The following is a 17,525-nucleotide window of genomic DNA, read 5'->3' as shown; positions in this document are numbered from 1 at the left end:
GACATAAAAACGTGTTCTAAACTTACCGGGTGTGTTCAAGGTCGGGATGGGTAACTTAAAACTTGTTTTTAAGAAACTTGGTGATTTCCGGCCAAAATTCCGGCTTATCTCCGGTGACCGGGTTCTGGATAAGATTTTCCTTTTCAGGAATATTTTATTAGTCAAATCCTGTTTGGTGAAAAGGTAGGGTCTGACCATACCTTTCTGCCGAAAGATTTCTACCAACCCATCACCTTTTCACCAACCTGTCAACTTTCTGTCAGTTGTGTCAGTAGCGATCGAAGGATATCCTTCGAAATCGAAAGATCATCTTTCGATCAAGGAAATTTCGATAGATAATCATCTTTCGAACAATCCTTCGAAGTGTGAGACTTATCCTTCGATCCAGGGAATCTATTCGAAGGATATATATTTGAAAGATAAGGATATATATTCGAAAGATAAGGATCTTTCAATTGTGAATCTTTCGAAATTGTGAATCTTTCGAAATCATTGTTCGAAATTCAACAGTGATCTTTCGAACACTGTTGATCCTTCGAACAAGCGTTGATCCTTCGATTCTTGTCTGTTTATATTTAACAAGTTTGTGTTGTCTTGTCTTTCGAGGTTGGATCCTTCGGCTGGCTGTTATCTTTCGAAGATATTCATATAGAATTCATTTTTCTGTTCAAACATGAATCCGAGTTGGTGGGGAACTCCGGCTCCAGATAGTGGAAAATACACAAGTACAGGTTCCACTCCTTCATGGTGGGGTACACCGGCTCCAGACAGTGGAAAGTACACGAGTACAAGTTTATCTCCTTCATGGGCTGAGTCTCCGGTGTCGACATCTTCACAAGCAAATGCCATATCGTCAAGTCAATGGGCATTAGTATCGAATCAAACTCCGAGCATTCAAAGTATCTTATTGAGCGAAAGCGAAACCGGAAGTTTGAATCGACCTCCAAAGTTGATGCATTTAAATGAATATCCGGGCTGGGTTGACAGATTTCGTACATACGTTCTTGGTCAAAATACCGAACTGTGGATACGTTTCACTACAGATTTCGATCAAGCTATAGAGGTTGCTGCTTCAGATACTGCTACGTTTGCCGATCTTCCTGAAGATCAAAAGAAAACGTATGATCTGGAAAAGAAAGCATACGCCATTCTCACTCAGGCGTTAAGCAAAGATATCTACCACCAGTTTGTCAGTTTCAAGACAACAAAGAAGCTGTGGGACGGGTTGAAAACCAGAGGAGTAGGGAATGAAGCAACACGTCAATTGCGTCATGATCTTCTCAAGAAAGAATTTGACTGTTTCACGTGCATGGATAAGGAGTCTTTGGGAGACATGACAAGCCGGTTTTATCACTTGCTTACAGAGTTGAACAATTTTGGAGTAGCAACAACTACAGCAGAAGTGGTGAAGAAGTTTGCTGATGCTTTGCCTCCCCAATGGAGTAGTTTCTTGGAAATCCTGAAGTATAACGGAGTCTTGAGAACTACAAACATCAACGACTTCGTGCAGCTTTTAGAAAACAAGGATCAGGAGGAAACATTAAAGGCGAAAAGAGTTCCATTGCCACAAAATCCAGAAATGTATTATGGAACTTCCAGCTCTTCGTCTGCAAGAACCGGTCCACATGCTCTACTACAAACGGCGTTTGTCACAAGCACGGATACGTATGGCAATCCAGTGCAAGTTCCTGTTAAGCCACCTCCCACCACAGACATGTATGGAAATCCAATACAACCACCTCCTCCTCCTCCTGCTCAACAACAACATGCGTGTTATGGAGGAACATCATCTGCTGGTCAGCAATCAAAACCAAATACAGTGCAGCTCGACACTTCAAGCTTCTCAAAGGTCAGTGTAGAAGTAGCAAGGGAACACATGGAGCTGCTTAACACTGTAGCGAGCGCGTACTGTGGGTTAATAGAAGGTCAGATTGGCAACATTAATCTGACACAAGAAGACTATCGGCAGATTGATAAGGAAGAGATGGACTTGATGGATATCAAGTGGGCCTTTGCTAGTGCTGTAAGAAGGGCAAAGGATTTCATGGAAAGTACTGGCAGAACCGCTTGGAGAGTAAGAGAGACACCAAGTATGGGTTCGATAAACAGGCAGTAAAATGCTTCAACTGTGGTGAACGGGGTCACTTTAAAAGGGAGTGTACAAAGCCAGCACAGCACGGGAACCAGAACCCCTTCAGAAACCAAGGCAACCAGCAGAACCAGAACAGAAACAATGAGCGTACATTAGTGCCTGTCAACAACCAAGCCAACCGGGCACTTGTGGTTCAAGTGGATGAAGGTTGTGACTGGTCAATCCAGTTGAGTGGTGATGCTCAGGATGGTACAGCTTGTTTTGCTAGAATTGTAAAGGAAGCAGTTCACACCAGTGGTGGAGAATCTTCCGCCAGTGGTGGTGAATCTTCTGAAGATGAAGATTCTTCTGGGTATAGAAGGAGTGTTGATGAAGAATCATCCAGTTCAGGTGATGATCATGTGGGTGAGACAGCAAATGTTTCGGTTGATGCTGACATTGATGAGCTCTTGGAGGAAGCTGCAGCACTAAGTGATAGAAGATCTATTCTGGTGGATCAAGCTGCTTATTCTTCGTCTTCTCTCCATTCAGCCTTTATGGCTAATGTCGACGGTTCATCAAGTCAGGTATGTGTCGATGAACCCAATGTTGTAAATTGTGATGAATGTGATAGGTTGCGTGCTAGATGTGCTGATGTAGAGAAAAGTATGTCTGAGTTGCAAGGCAAACATGATGCTTTACAAGCTAGTTTGTATGACTTGCAAGACAAACATACTACAGTGAATGAGAATTTGTGTGATTTGCAAAGTAAGCATGAAGCTTTGCAAGAAAAGTATGATGTGACTTTTATTCACAATCAGAAATTGACTGTGGATCTTTCTAAATGCACTGAAGCCAATATGTTTTATGAAAACCATGAAAAAGAGTTTAAATCGGTAATTGAAAAGTTAAAGAAAGATAAAACCGAGTTAACTAAAATGGTTTCTAGAAAACAAACTGACATTAATTTGTATATATCTCGTCTTGAGACAATGCAAAAAGAAATGGCTTGTGTAAAAACGGAAAGTGAGGCAATCCAACTCAAGTTAGATAGTTATTTGAGTTCTAGCTATGTGTTGGATCACATCATTGATGTCCAAAAGGAGAAAAGGGACGTCACGTGCATAGGCTATAAAAATTGTCCACTACCAGTGAGACATAATTATGATGCCATGCCGGATGAGGAGGACAGAGTGTTCTTTGAACCATCTGTGCCTCTAGATGTGAAAGAGTTTGCAGCAGGGCTCGGATATACAAAGGAAGTATCATCAGATTCGGATGTATCAGCAGATACATATGTGTCTTCTGCTGAACTGAATCAGGATCCTCCAGTCATTACTGAGGATGCTGATTCTTCTGATGATGAATCTGATGATGCTGTCCCAGCAAAGTCTGATGCGGTAGTCAAAAATGAGGACATACCTCTCGAGAATCACATTCTATGTGATCCTCCTGCAAAACCCGCTAAGACTGTTGCAATTGAGTCCTCGTCTGCAAAAGAGTCGGAGAGTGTGAACTTGCTGTACACTCTTATTGGTAATGATAAAATATATTCAGACAAAGACTTTCCCATTAAGAATGTGAATCAATCCTTAATCAGCAAAGTTTTTGAAAACTCGACAAGTAAGTTTTTGGGAAAGACAGGACCACGTGTTACAGTTACACAGTGTCCTCCTATTCCAAAGGCCGAAATTCGAAAACAATTTGGCAACAAGAAATTACCAACAGTGTAGAAACAGCAAAATCACACCAAGCCAAAAGCAAAATCACCGGCTCAAGCACAAAAGAAGCCGAATCAAAAGAAAAACAAGAATGTAAACTTTGTGAAATCGACGGGAACGGACAAAATTGAAACGTTTGAAAATAAATCTAACTTAGATTTTGTCAAGAAAGCTGCTGTTCTGAAAAGAAATGAACAAACCAGTTCAAAGCCTAGTACCTCGGGTTCACAAAGTTCAACATCATCGGCAAGACGATCACATGATACTTCGGGGTTTGTTGAACGAAGATCATGTTTTGAGTGTGGAACAATTGGACATATAATTCGAAATTGTCCATATCTTCATAAACAAAAAGGAAAAGTTGATGTTCCCCATGACCAAACTGACCGTAAGCGATCTGTTTCTGGAAAACAAGATCCCCGACTTGTAAAAGAAAGGGAAATGAAACAGAGACGCCAACAGGTCAAGAAAATTGAAAAGGCGATTAAAACCGATGTGGTTAACAAAACAGCTGTTTCTGTAAAACCAGACAATTCAAAAACTTCAGACAACCATGAAGTTAAAATTTTAAAGAACAACACTGGTAAAACAAAACAGACATGGAAACCAAAAACGGTTAATGAATCAGGGGGACCATCACAATTTACCAATCATCAAAGACAAGAAGTTATTGTTATTGATGAAAATGGAAGACCCAAGACCACAATGGCTTGGGTCCCCATCTCCAACTAATCATTTGAGTTCATGTGCAGGGTGTTCCAGGAGGAACTATCAGTAGTCATTGGATTGTTGATAGTGGGGCATCCAGGCACATGACAGGCGACATGAAGCTTCTCTACGACGTCAAATCTATTAGAGGAGGTTATGTTGCTTTTGCTGGAGATAAGGGAGGTTATATTACGGGTGAAGGAATGATATCCAACGGGATTGTCAGCTTTGACAAGATCAACTTTGTGCAACAACTTGATCACAATCTTCTTAGTGTTTCTCAAATTTGTGACAAGCAATTCTCAGTACACTTTGATGCTAATGGATGTTATGTGCTGAAACCCGGCTTCAAAATTCCAAAAGAATGGATTCTCTTGTCAGCTCCAAGGATAAATGATTTGTATGTCCTTGATATGAGCCAAGCTATTACCACGTCTGCACAAGCAACATGTTTCGTTTCAAAAACCACAGAAAAAGACTCAATCTCTTGGCACAGACGGATGGGCCACATTCACTTACGCAAAATGAATCATTTGGTTTCAAATGAATTGGTGAATGGTGTTCCCCTCAAAAACTTCCATCTTCAAGACGTCTGTGTTTCGTGCCAGAAGGGAAAACAAACGAAGAAACGACACCCTACTAAGAAGATCAACACGGTGGCAGTTCCTCTTGAACGTTTGCACATGGATTTGTTCGGTCCTGTCAAGCACAAGAGTATTCGAAATGATCAATACTGCCTCGTGATTACTGATGATTATTCAAGATTTTCTTGGGTGGCGTTCATGGCACACAAGAGTGAAACCTTTGGTATTATCAAAAACTTGATCATTCAGATTGAGAATTTGTATAAGTTGAAGGTTAGGCGGATACGTAGCGACAATGGTACTGAATTTAAAAATCATGCCATGGCGGAGTTTTGCACTTCAAATGGTATTCTTCATGAGTTTAGTGCAGCTTATACTCCTCAACAGAATGGCGTCGCTGAACGTAAGAACCGCACATTGATCGAGACTGCTAGGACTATGTTGGTAGAGTCGCAGTTGCCCATTCCATTCTGGACTGAAGCTGTGGCCTCTGCATGTTATACGTTGAACCGAGTCCTTACAGTCAAAAGGCACAATAAGACCTGATTTGAGCTTCTTCAAAAACGGAAACCAGATTTGTCTTATCTTGAACCGTTTGGAGCTCCATGTACAATCATCGATCCTAATGGAAAGTTTGGGGCAAAAGCAATTGAGGGATACTTTCTTGGGTATGCCACCCCTAACTTACGAGTCTGGAATCTAGAGACTAAAAGGGTCGAGGAATGGTCTGAGGTCAGAGTACAAAGGCACACTTTGCCAGTCAAATGTCCTGGTCAACCTTGGATGTTTGAGTACGATGACTTTTTCAACTCGATCAATGTTGAAGCCGTTGAAGAAAGTGCTGCGGCAAGGATGTTTTTCGAGAGTGACAATGCAACAGTTTCACCGGTGGTTCGTCCAATTCTTGTCAATCAAGAACCATCTTCGGTGAACAATAATACTCTCGACAATGAGGATTTTCACGATGCTGCTGAATTGAACGAATCTTCAGAGGATGATGAATTTCTAGATGCAGATCAAGAAGCTCCAACAACAGCAGTTCATGGTACTTCAGAGGGTACTCCTCCAGTGGATACCCATAGAACAGCTGAAGCAACTGCATCATCCTCTTCGTCAATTCCGGGCATTGATTTAGTTGTTGATCTCAATCTCAACAACCTGGGTATAAATATTCCAGTTCCAGATAATCCAGAAACAAGGATTCATAATACCCATCCTCAACAAAACATCATCGGAAATGTGCAAAGTGGCATTCAAACAAGAAACATGTTGCGAAACAACAACAATGCAGGCCTGTATGCAGCTATTCGAGAATCCGGGCAACAAAACGATTGGTCTTTCGCATGTTATGTTTCACAGGAAGAGCCAAGAACTTGGAAAGAAGCCATGAAAGATAACTCTTGGGTTGAAGCAATGTAGGAAGAACTGCAACAGTTCCAGAAGCTTGGTGTCTGGAAACTCGTAGAGAAACCTGCTGGTTACAAGAAGATTGGTACCCGTTGGGTTTTCAAATGCAAAAAGGATGACCGCGGAGTTGTTATCCGGAACAAAGCTCGTTTAGTCGTTCAAGGTTTTCGTCAGATAGAAGGGATCGACTACAACGAAGTCTATGCACCTGTTGCACGTCTGGAAGCTATTCGGATCTTTCTGTCTTATGCCTCATTCAAAGGATTCAAGGTTTACCAGATGGACGTCAAAAGTGCATTCTTACATGGTGTGGTTGAAGAAGAGGTGTACGTCGAACAGCCCCCAGGTTTTGAAGATCCTATCCATCCCGATCGGGTTTGGTTGCTCAACAAAGCTCTCTATGGTCTTCATCAAGCACCGCGAGCTTGGTATGCAACCTTATCTAACTATCTGCTGGAGAACGGTTTTCGAAGAGGTCTTATCGACTGTACTCTTTTCATCAAAGAACAAGATGGAGATCTTCTTCTGGTACAGGTATACGTTGATGATATTATTTTTGGTTCTACTAATGATGTCTTGTGTAGGAATTTCGAGCGCATTATGCAGGATAAATTCGAGATGAGTGCTATGGGGGAAATGACCTTCTTCTTGGGCCTACAAGTGCAACAAACTGAGTCTGGGATATTCATCCATCAGACTAAATATGTTGGTGACATCTTGAGCCGGTTCCAGATGTCTGATGCAACGCCCATTGGTACCCCACTGCCACTAAATCACGGAATTACTCCAGACTTGAAGGGTGAAGCTGTTAGCCCCTCATACTATCGCGCAATGATCGGATCTCTTATGTACCTCACAGCATCAAGGCCAGACATAATGTACCCAACGTGCCTGCTTTCCAGATATCAAGTCAACCCGAAGGCCTCACATCTTGCAGCTGTAAAAAGGATTTTTCGTTATTTGAAGGGTTACCCTGACACCGGTCTATGGTATCCTAGGGATAATAACTTTGAATTGGTCGCCTTCAGTGATTCTGATTTTGGCGGATGCAAAATCGACGGCAAATCCACAACGGCTGGATGTCAGTTTTTAGGAAATCGCCTAGTCACATGGCAATGCAAAAAGCAGACGTGCGTCGCTACATCAACATGCGAAGCTGAATACATTGCTGCCTCAAGTTGTTACTCCCAAGTTCTTTGGATTCAACAACAATTGCGGGACTACGGTTTTGAATTCCTAACTACTCCTATTTACGTTGATAATTCTGCTGCCTTACAGATCACTAGAAATCCTGTGCAGCACTCAAAGACCAAACACATCGAAATCAAATATCACTTCATACGTTATTGCTTTGAGAAAAGGCTAATCGATGTTGTTAAGGTCCACACCGATGACCAACGTGCCGACCTTTTTACCAAAGCATTTGACAAATCAAGATTTGACTTTTTATTATTGGTAAACGGCATTAAGGTCAAGCAAGAGTAAACCAACATCGGAAAATCATTTTTGTAAATACCTTGTGTTTTTAAATTTATCTTAGTTTATTGATTTTAGGGGGAGTAAATCAAAAATATGAAAATCCAAAAACATCGAAAAATTTCAAAAACACAAAAACAATAGAAAAACAAAAATGAGTTTCCTGGCGAGAAAAAGAGAAAATGATAGTACATCAGTGGTCTATCCAAACCTCTTTAAACCTTAAATGAAAATCGATAAGCAGCTCTGTATAAGATGTATCGGTAGGCTTACAATCATTTTAAAGTGTGCAGGGTGATATAAACTTAAACCGACTGAAGACCAGGCGGGAACCATTCATTGGCATATGGTCTTAGTACCGAAATTTCGTTTGATAGATTGCCGAGGTTCTGAGATATTCGGTCTTTATGCTGCTTATCATCTGGGTATCATGGTTGTATCTTTTACCGAAAAATAACGGGGACGCAAGTCTAGATCTTCCATGATACTATACATACGTGTACATATCTCATACTGCATTCGACCTCAATAAGTGATAAACAATCACATGTCCATATCAAATAAGTGATAATATATCACATTTATCCGGGAGTCAAGTTCATCTCTCTGCTGTACGGAAGTACTGACCTGTTCACGGACTTGCTCCTGTGCCCCTCATGCATATGAAAATCAAGTTCCTCATCAATAAGTGATTTTATCACATAGGGCTTGTTTTCAAATCAAAATAAGTGAGAATCTCACATCATATACAGTCAAACAGATGATAATCGGTATACTCACCGGTAAGATGAACCCTCGTGCATACCTTGATACGGGAATGTGTCGTGATGTGGATGAACACCGGTCGGTAAGTATAAATCATACCTTAACGTATCCCCTCGCCATGATTACATCTGATAAGTTGAGCTTAAGTGGACAACAATACCGATAATTGTTATAGGATGCTTATCTTAATGTTAACTAATTGAACAACAAGAGCGTTGTGGCATGACCGTACACTGATATGATTATCTTACCCTCGAAACTCGCAAAAAGAATGTCTGTATATATTTATCTACTGCTTTCAGTCTTTACATTTGAAAAATTCAAAAATTCCAAAAATATTTTAGGTGAGTTTTAATATAAACTTTATAAAGGCCAAAAAGATTTTATTTCTATTTTATTTTATTTTCGATCGTACGATGTTGGAGCTCGAGTCTTCGTTACCTGAAACCTGAACGAAAACCAAATTGACTAAATCTTCATAAACGGTCGAAATTTGCAATTTTTGAAAGTTAAACACTAAAACTGTCAAATTTATTAAACTTTCAAACTGTCGGACGGTGTTTGATTGTGACATGGTCATACGTGTGTCATTTGTTTATTCTAACTATATTCCAAGCAGTTGTTCTCATTACGCGTTTAGATTTCTTGCATGTGCAGATTCTAAAGGCAAGGAGAACATAGTCGATGACAAGCTTCGGAATGAAGACACGACGTGAAGGCACTCAAGTGATGAAGATGTTCGAGTTGCCGCTGTCCATCATCAACACCACAAGGATCTCAATTCATAAAGATCAAGTATTTCACAAGCATAACTCAAGGGGGAGCTTATGTTAAGGGGGAGTTTGTCAACACACTTTCTACATGATACGGGTAGTTTGTTGATACACTTTCTGCTTTCAAGACGTGAAGACTTTGAAGATCCTCCGACATTGAGGACTTGAAAGGACATCAGAGTCTTGAAGACACGAAGATCAAAGATGATCAAGATCGAGACAAAGCTACAGCCAAGGGGGAGTTTGTTGGTGCACTTGTGTCTGTACTTTGTCTGTATTCGGTCACGATGTAAAACGATGTCTTTGTTAGTCTTGTTAGTCTTGTAAGTTTGACCAAGTCAACCATCCTCCTGGTTTGACTTGGACAAACAGTTTGAATATGGTTGTAATTGTCTGTCTCGAAGGATGAGACATCGAAGGATGATTTAGATCCTTCGATATGCTCGAAAGTTATTCTCGATAGATGCAGATGGACCTCGAAGGATATGCCATCCTTCGAGGTATATGTGTATCCTTCGATAGCTGGATGCTCGATAGATCATCTATCGAGCAGTCAACATGATCCTTCGGACAGACATTCTGTGCTGGGTATAAATACCCATGCAGTGTGTTCATTTCATTGGAGACACTCAACACACGAGAGACAGAAAGATAGACTCGAGAGATAGAGAGAACATTCTGTCAAGAACACACATACACTTAGAGAGTTTGCAAAACTGATTTGTAAACATTGAGCTTGTAACCGAACCTTTCATACGTATTAATACAAGTGGTGTTAATCGGTGAATATTGTGTGTCTTGTGTTTGTGCTTGTTTCATCTCGGTTTGCATACTAGCTTGGATTCCGCACTTGCTAGTGTGTTTCACATAACAAGGTTAAGATTTGACCTCATCCTCCGAGAGGGACCTACATTCATGATGACTGATTCTAAACGTTCTGGTGGCATGTACAGCCTGCCTTTGGCATGTTTGGATATGGTGGCCTTATTGCATCGATGCATTTAGGAAGGTATGTCTATTAAAAGAATTAAAATCTTTATATTGATGTTAAAATTTTATTTTGTTGCATGTCTTACTTTAGGCGCACAAAGGTTTCCTCCAAGAAGAAAATTGGTAGAAAAGTTTACATATTACATCTTGAGAAAGATGCATTTGTCAGCAGTTCTGTTCGTGGTTCAAAAGCAACTTGGAGGGTAATTGTGTCATTTTGATCTCCTTTCTTATCTTCTTTTCAAGCCTGATTTAACTTTTATTCATTATTCTTTCTTGCATTGTAGACTTGTGGTGGTCTTCGAGACCCCACTAATAACGAGCTTGAGTTATCCCCCGGGGAAGTTTAATATCGTAGGTTAGATCAAATAGTGCAAATTATACCATTATTTAACACCCCTGTATTATGTATGTATAAGGAAGCAAACTTGAATATAATATAGGAAAAGTAAATATCCTTTAATTTGCATTTAAGCACTCTTTAACCTTTCTTATCTGATCTTGACTTATTACTACTATTTTCATATTAACTCTCATAGCACTCTTTAACCTTTTTTATATGATCTTGACTTTGTTGGACAGTAGGTAAGAAAATTCCATTTTGTGACATGCGTAAATAACTCTTTGATTGAAAATGACATGTAAGAAAACTCCAATTTGTGATTAGAGACCAATTAAATAAAAAAAAAAAAAGAGAGAGAGATAACAGAACCAACACCAACACTAATTATATTCTTTCATTTATCTCACGAAACCAGACAATGTTTATTCTTATAAAAGCAAGAAAAAAAAAATAAACAGAAAACCAAAACCAGAGTGCAAGACTTTTAACATACAACCATTTTAGTTCACTCATCAAACTTTCCATTTATACGACATATTCGTGACATCTACTTACTGAACCAGTAAATACCTTTCTTCTCAGGATCCTCTTCAATAAAGAGACAATTTTTAGTCTCTCTAACTATCGCCTTTATAATAGGAGTATCATCATAGTTGTAGTATTCACCCAAAACAGGTTTCACGGCTTGTGTGGCCTCAACTATATGATAATGCGGAATTGTGGAGAACAAATGGTGAACCACATGAGCATTAGGTTCATCATGGAAGATAGTGTTCAAAATCCCATAATCCCTATCAACTGTCGCTAAAGCACCTCTCAACCAATCCCATTCTCTTGAGTCATAGTGAGCCACAGAAGGATGATTGTGGTTTAGATATGTGAACAACATGAAGAACATACACATAACCACCAAGGGATACCCATACATGTAAAGTAGCCATTGGAAACCGGTTTTGTTACCAATTCGGTAAAGTCCATAGAGAACAGCGACAACTCCAGCGTCCGAGAGCCAAATTTGAGCGCGCTCGCTGTCGTTGAAGATAGGACCGAGCGGGTTAAAGTGGCTTGGAAAACCTTTGTATATCCTGCCATGAAGGTTAAACATGAAGTACCCGGGGTACCCGAACACTAACCTAAATGCAAGCATCATCAAGTTGCCAACCGGGTTCATAAGAACTTCAACAAACCATGTATCGTTTTTGAGTTTTGGAACCCAGTTTTCGTCCTTTTCGAGTGAACTAGTGTTGGCATGGTGAGTACGGTGGCTGTATTTGAAAGAGAAATATGGAGTGAGGACAAGAGAGTGGAAGATGAGGCCGATGGTGTCATCAAGCCACGGATAATCACTAAATCCGTGATGACCACAATCATGGACAATATTCCACAATCCCACCATGATACTACCTTGAAGGATCCAGTAAGCTGGCCATGCTATGAAGGAAAAGGGTTGAGGGAGGTGGTAAATGTAATTGTTTGCGATATAGTATAACGAAAAGATTGCGCACAAATCACGGATAAGATAGTAAAAAGAGGTTGAAAGAGATCGCTTGAAACAGTGTGGTGGTATTGCCTTCTTCAGATCAGCAATCCCAAATGGAGGTTTCTCAACTGGAACATGTTTGAAGACATCTCTTTTTGTTGCGGTCTCGTTCATCCGACCACCTGCTCCCATGGTTAATTTCTTACAAAATCGAAAAACCTGCTAAAAGAAGAAAGATCAGGACAAACTAACAAATGTATCCAGTAAAACCAGTATAAACTATAAACATGTTGGTATATATAGGTTTGAATCTTCAATATAGCTTTGAATCTTCTTAAAGATCAAATGCATACCTTTGAGAGTTTGTTGCTTGGTTGCTTTAGAATCTGAGGAAAACACTATATATAAATAAGATGGAAGGAGGTTAACGAAAATGCCACTCTGTCTTTATTTCCACATGTTCTCACGGACTGATTAAACAACAACTAGGTCAAGTGTTGCGGGCTAGCTTAATGCAAACATTAATTAGTAAAAGTGTAAATCCAGAATGTTTTTATTACATTTCTTTTGAAGGGATAACTAAATCATCGGATAAATATTATGGGATGCCCTCAACCAAGTAAATGTATCCTCTCTTCCATAACGGTCAGAGTTGAAGGCATACCCGAGCCACCAAGCCACCAGCTCCGGGGAAAAACTGCCCACCCGAAGGCTCACTGCGGTAAAACCCGGTTCGGTGTTGGGGAATTTTCAGAACACCGGATGATCAGAGAGACGTGTAATCACTCTCAGATTAAATTATTTGGGTGGTTCACCTGAATAATTTAATCGGATACAACTCTGATTTTCGAGAAATTGAACCAGGGTACGCTTATATGCGAAATTTTGTCTGAACCAGAAGAAGTGTCTTCAAAAACTGTCTACGAATCTCTGGGTTGGGGTGATCAACTGCCTAATGGCAGTTATCTCATTTTTTAGGACATAACCGTCACTAAAACTGCCTCTTAACTGCCATTATTTTGAAGTTTCGAAATTATGGCATTTTCCAGAAAGGGTGGGGATCAAATAGAAAGTTTATTTTCGCTAGGAAGTATAGGAAGCAATCTTAGACGTTCATCTGTTATTTTTAAAATTCTGGATGCGTGGGCTTTTTTGTCATTTTACATTATCATGTCTTCTTTCTAATACTATACTAGATTTTGTTACCTCTTCTCTTAGTTCATCAATTTCATAACAGAATTGAGATTGTATAACCCTAAATAGCGATCGATCGCAAATTCATCTTTTTTTCAAGCAATAATCTTGTTTCATTTGTCAATTCGACAACGTCAATGTCTTTTGCAGACTCTGTTGGTAAGTTTAGCATCAATTTTGAGTAATTTTTTGTTATTTTGCCGAAATTCAATCTTTTACGTTTTATAATTCGGCTTTCTGTTATTATTATTTGATTTTTCATAAGATTAATTGTTACTGTTGTATAATTTAACATAATTTGTTCGTTTTGTTAATTTTTGTTTGTTCATCAGTTATTGTGTTTTAATGAACTTGTTGCGTTTTATGATTTTATTCACATTATATGCATACAAACTTTAAATTCGTAATTGTCTAATATAAAGCACATAACTGTCATTGATGTACAATTTAACAGTTTTGTTGGTTTTATACATTGTTTTGTTTGTTTATCATTTGTTGCGTTTTACTGAACTTATTACGTTTTATGCTTTTAACCACATTAGATGATATACAAACTTTAAAGGTTTATATTTTTTCAATTTTGAATAACATATTTTGAGATTTAACACTAAAAACATTATTATATAAGATCTATTGCGTTTTATAATTATCTGTTAATTGTTTCATATCACAATTCCAAATGGGAGGAACGTGTATGCTTAAACAGTGGAAGAAAGTTTTACAAACCTAAAGTCAGTGGATCCATTAGACCTTCTGTTGGAATGTTTTTTAAATTATTTAATGAGGCTTTTGCGTTTTATCAGAGATAGGCATTTGCTGCAGGTTTTTCTGCAAGAAAAAATACCTCTTGAAAAAATGGTGGTGGTTTAGTGAAAATAAGATATATTGTCTACTCAAAAGAAGGATTTCATGTTAGCAAAGCAATAGATTCTGGTTCCGTTGATGAAAATAGTAAAAAGATTGTTAGACGTAATAGAGGTTCAAAAAGAGTTGGATGCAATGCTCATGTGAAATTAATATTAGAGAACAATAATATGTTTAAAATCTACTACTTTAAAGAAGAACATAATCATATCTTTGTTGAAGATGAAGATATTCATTTCTTGCCTGCTGCCAGAAGTATTGATTATGTTAAAGAAAGTTTTATATCTGGATTGTCTGCAATCAATGTTGGACCTGTTAAAACATTCAATATCTATATATATTTAAAAGTTTAGTTATATGTTCTATTTTAAAACCAAAATTTATGATTGATTTAAATTGAGTTCTTCTTTCTTTCTCTCACTCCACTAAATTAATAGGGGTTGGTGTTTAAGGATCGTTACAACTGCTACCTGCAAAACCCACATTTCCCCCAAATCCCTCCACTCGAAACTGCATCTTCATCTTCTCCAAAATATCTTCAACAATCGATCATATTCAACAATTATTCAACAAATTCATGCTCTGATATTGCAATAATCTTCACAACGATCATCAGGTACACTGTTCTTCACCTTCGTTATGATAATTTTGAAACCCTAGGTTGATTAGCTCATTTTGTTTGTAGTTTGTGTTCTGTAATTGATTGATTTTGTTATTATGCTCATTATATGTGGAGTTCGATCTCTGATTGTTCGTGAATGTTAGTTAATTTGAATCGGAGGTTTAGGTTTTAGAATCTGTTGTTAACCTGACCTAGGGTTTATGTTCTGATGTGGTTTATTAGGTGTTTTTTAAGCAACGTAAGGAGTTTTGTAGGTTTTAGAGATGAGAATTGACTATTTGCCGCTTAGAAGTCGAATGCTGACTTTGATTTGGCTTGAGGGAGTGAGAATTAGAGTTAAGACTTTGTAATGTCTTTGGTATTAAGTTATTAACTTGAAAAGGATGCTTTTGAACTAGGTGAGGAAACCTGGTACACAACTGTTGAAATCAAATGTTAGCTTGGTTTAAATAGGTGCGCCTTCGCGAGGCGTGTAGTTACGGTCAAAGAAGAAGAAGAAATTATGAAAGGTTTGCTTGATAAATAGGTTGATATGTTAAACAGATGAGAGAGATGTAGCTTATGGTCGTAAATGAAGCTTATTTAGTTTAGTTGTACACAGATGGTACATGATGCACGCCTCATGTAGTTTTATAATTGGTCAAAATTCTAAAAAAAAACAAACAAATGGGTTGAACGGGTCAACTTGCGAACCTGCTGGGTTGACAAGAACATGACCCGCAAAAGTAACGTTTCCACAGGTTCGACCCAAATCCGTATGGACCAAGCCCAAAAGTAGCGAGACATCTTGGTGTGGGTCGAATGGGCTGGGGCAGGCTGATAAAAAAAAATACATGGCAGATTTTTTGATGTATTTTATCTTGATGAGGGACCATTCTTGGTGACTGGATCCGAACCACCGGGGCTATGGTGGCCGAGGCTAAGGTATCGTTTATGTCTGTTTTTCCTAGCCTTTGTCGAATACAATAAATGATTGTGTGGAGACTGATTATTTAAGAGAAGCTTTCCTCTTTATATAACTTATCCAACATTAAAGTTTCAAATGTGATAAAATGCTGAGTATTTTTATAGGATATATACAGTTAAGTGGTTTGGTTTAGAATTTGGCATTCAAGTTGCATACACGAGCAATAGCAAAGTCAGAATCTTCGACATTTATGTTTTCCTTCCGCTTCTCATTTGGTACTGTACACTTTTAGCAAGTCAGCAGCCAACCTCTAGCAGAATTTTTAATGGCATTTGGTATTTACAACATCATGTTCTTCTGTTTGTCAATCTACAGGTATTAAGGATGCATGCTGGTTAGTTTTTATGCCCAGGGCCGACCCAAGGGTAAGTGTATCAAAGCATAAGCTTTGGGTACCCAATTTCCAAGGGGCCCCAACTTTCTATATTTTTTGTACATATTAATTTGGAATTTTGGACCATGTAATCTGTGCTAGGTTTGAAGCGTTCAAAGTTGAAATCTGGAGAGAAGATATTTGATCTTGGTGACACAAATCGATGCGAAAAGGAGGTCGTGCCCATAGTTGACAACTAGGTTCGGATTTGTTATACTGAACATGCCGAATTCGGATTTTCTAATTCAAGAATTCGAATTCTTAAGAGTTATTGAGAGGATATGATATTGGCTAATAAGAATCTATACATAACTTCCCTTTTTTGCAGAAAGATTAGTTGAGTGTACTGCTCTGAAGAGGGCAATTGAAATTGTATATGCTGCAACTCTGCCCAAAGCATCAAAGCCTTTCGTATATATGTCAATTATCTTACCTCCTGAACACGTTGATGTTAATGTGCATCCCACAAAGAGAGAGGTAATGTTGTTTCTTGCGTAATTTCTATGCTATTTCATTTTTTTTATCATCTTTAGATTTTTTATCTTATTAAGTGATGGATAATCCTTTTGACTCCAAAACTCATAACCTGTAATATTCATGCAGGTGAGCCTTTTGTACCAGGAGGTCATTGTTGAGAAAATACAGTTAACAATAGACTCGAAGCTAAGAAATTTCAACGACTCGAGCACGTATCAAGAACATGTAGTGAGTAGTCTTTTATTATTACATTTTTAGTTTGTGAATAACTGAATTTATATGAGGTTACATAATATTATATTGATTGTGGTTTTTATTTTATGTGGTGAACAGGCAGTGGATAGCTCTCCATCCAGTAAAGTAGCTGCAAACAAAGCTTCTCCTATAAACATATCAAATCCCGGTATGCAAATTGTTACTCTTTCCTTTTGATTTTTGACGTATATCGCTCTATAACTGTACATGGATCTCTTAATATTCTAACTTCTTTTTGTATTTATTTTAAGGGCCCCAAAAAGTATATGCATATAAAATGGTGCGGACGGATTCACAGGATCCTTCTGGAAGGTTGCATGCCTACATGCAAGTAAAGCCTTCTAGGCAACTTGAAAAAACTGTGGTTTGAATTCTTTGAGGTTATAATAATCATTGAAGTATTTATAGAAAACATTTTTTTTCTCAAATAAACACTCATGGGCTCACACTTGCAT

The 17,525-nt window shown here is 38.5% G+C and overlaps 1 protein-coding gene across 1 annotated transcript; it reads right to left on the bottom strand.

Annotated features, from left to right (window-relative positions):
* Positions 1-11,198: 11,198 nt before the first annotated feature.
* LOC110897314 (delta(12)-fatty-acid desaturase) lies at positions 11,199-12,709 on the bottom strand. The gene is made up of 2 exons (XM_022144068.2): positions 12,672-12,709; positions 11,199-12,537 (listed from the first exon to the last, which is right to left on the bottom strand). The coding sequence occupies exon 2, from the start codon at positions 12,508-12,510 to the stop codon at positions 11,386-11,388; it is 1,125 nt and encodes a 374-aa protein (XP_021999760.1). The 5' UTR covers positions 12,511-12,537; positions 12,672-12,709; the 3' UTR covers positions 11,199-11,385.
* Positions 12,710-17,525: the final 4,816 nt, after the last annotated feature.

Source organism: Helianthus annuus, chromosome 13, assembly GCF_002127325.2.
Source record: "Helianthus annuus cultivar XRQ/B chromosome 13, HanXRQr2.0-SUNRISE, whole genome shotgun sequence".
Taxonomy (NCBI): domain Eukaryota; kingdom Viridiplantae; phylum Streptophyta; class Magnoliopsida; order Asterales; family Asteraceae; genus Helianthus; species Helianthus annuus.
The sequence above is the reverse complement of the archived record's forward strand: the minus strand, read 5'-3'. Positions and strand labels throughout refer to the sequence as shown.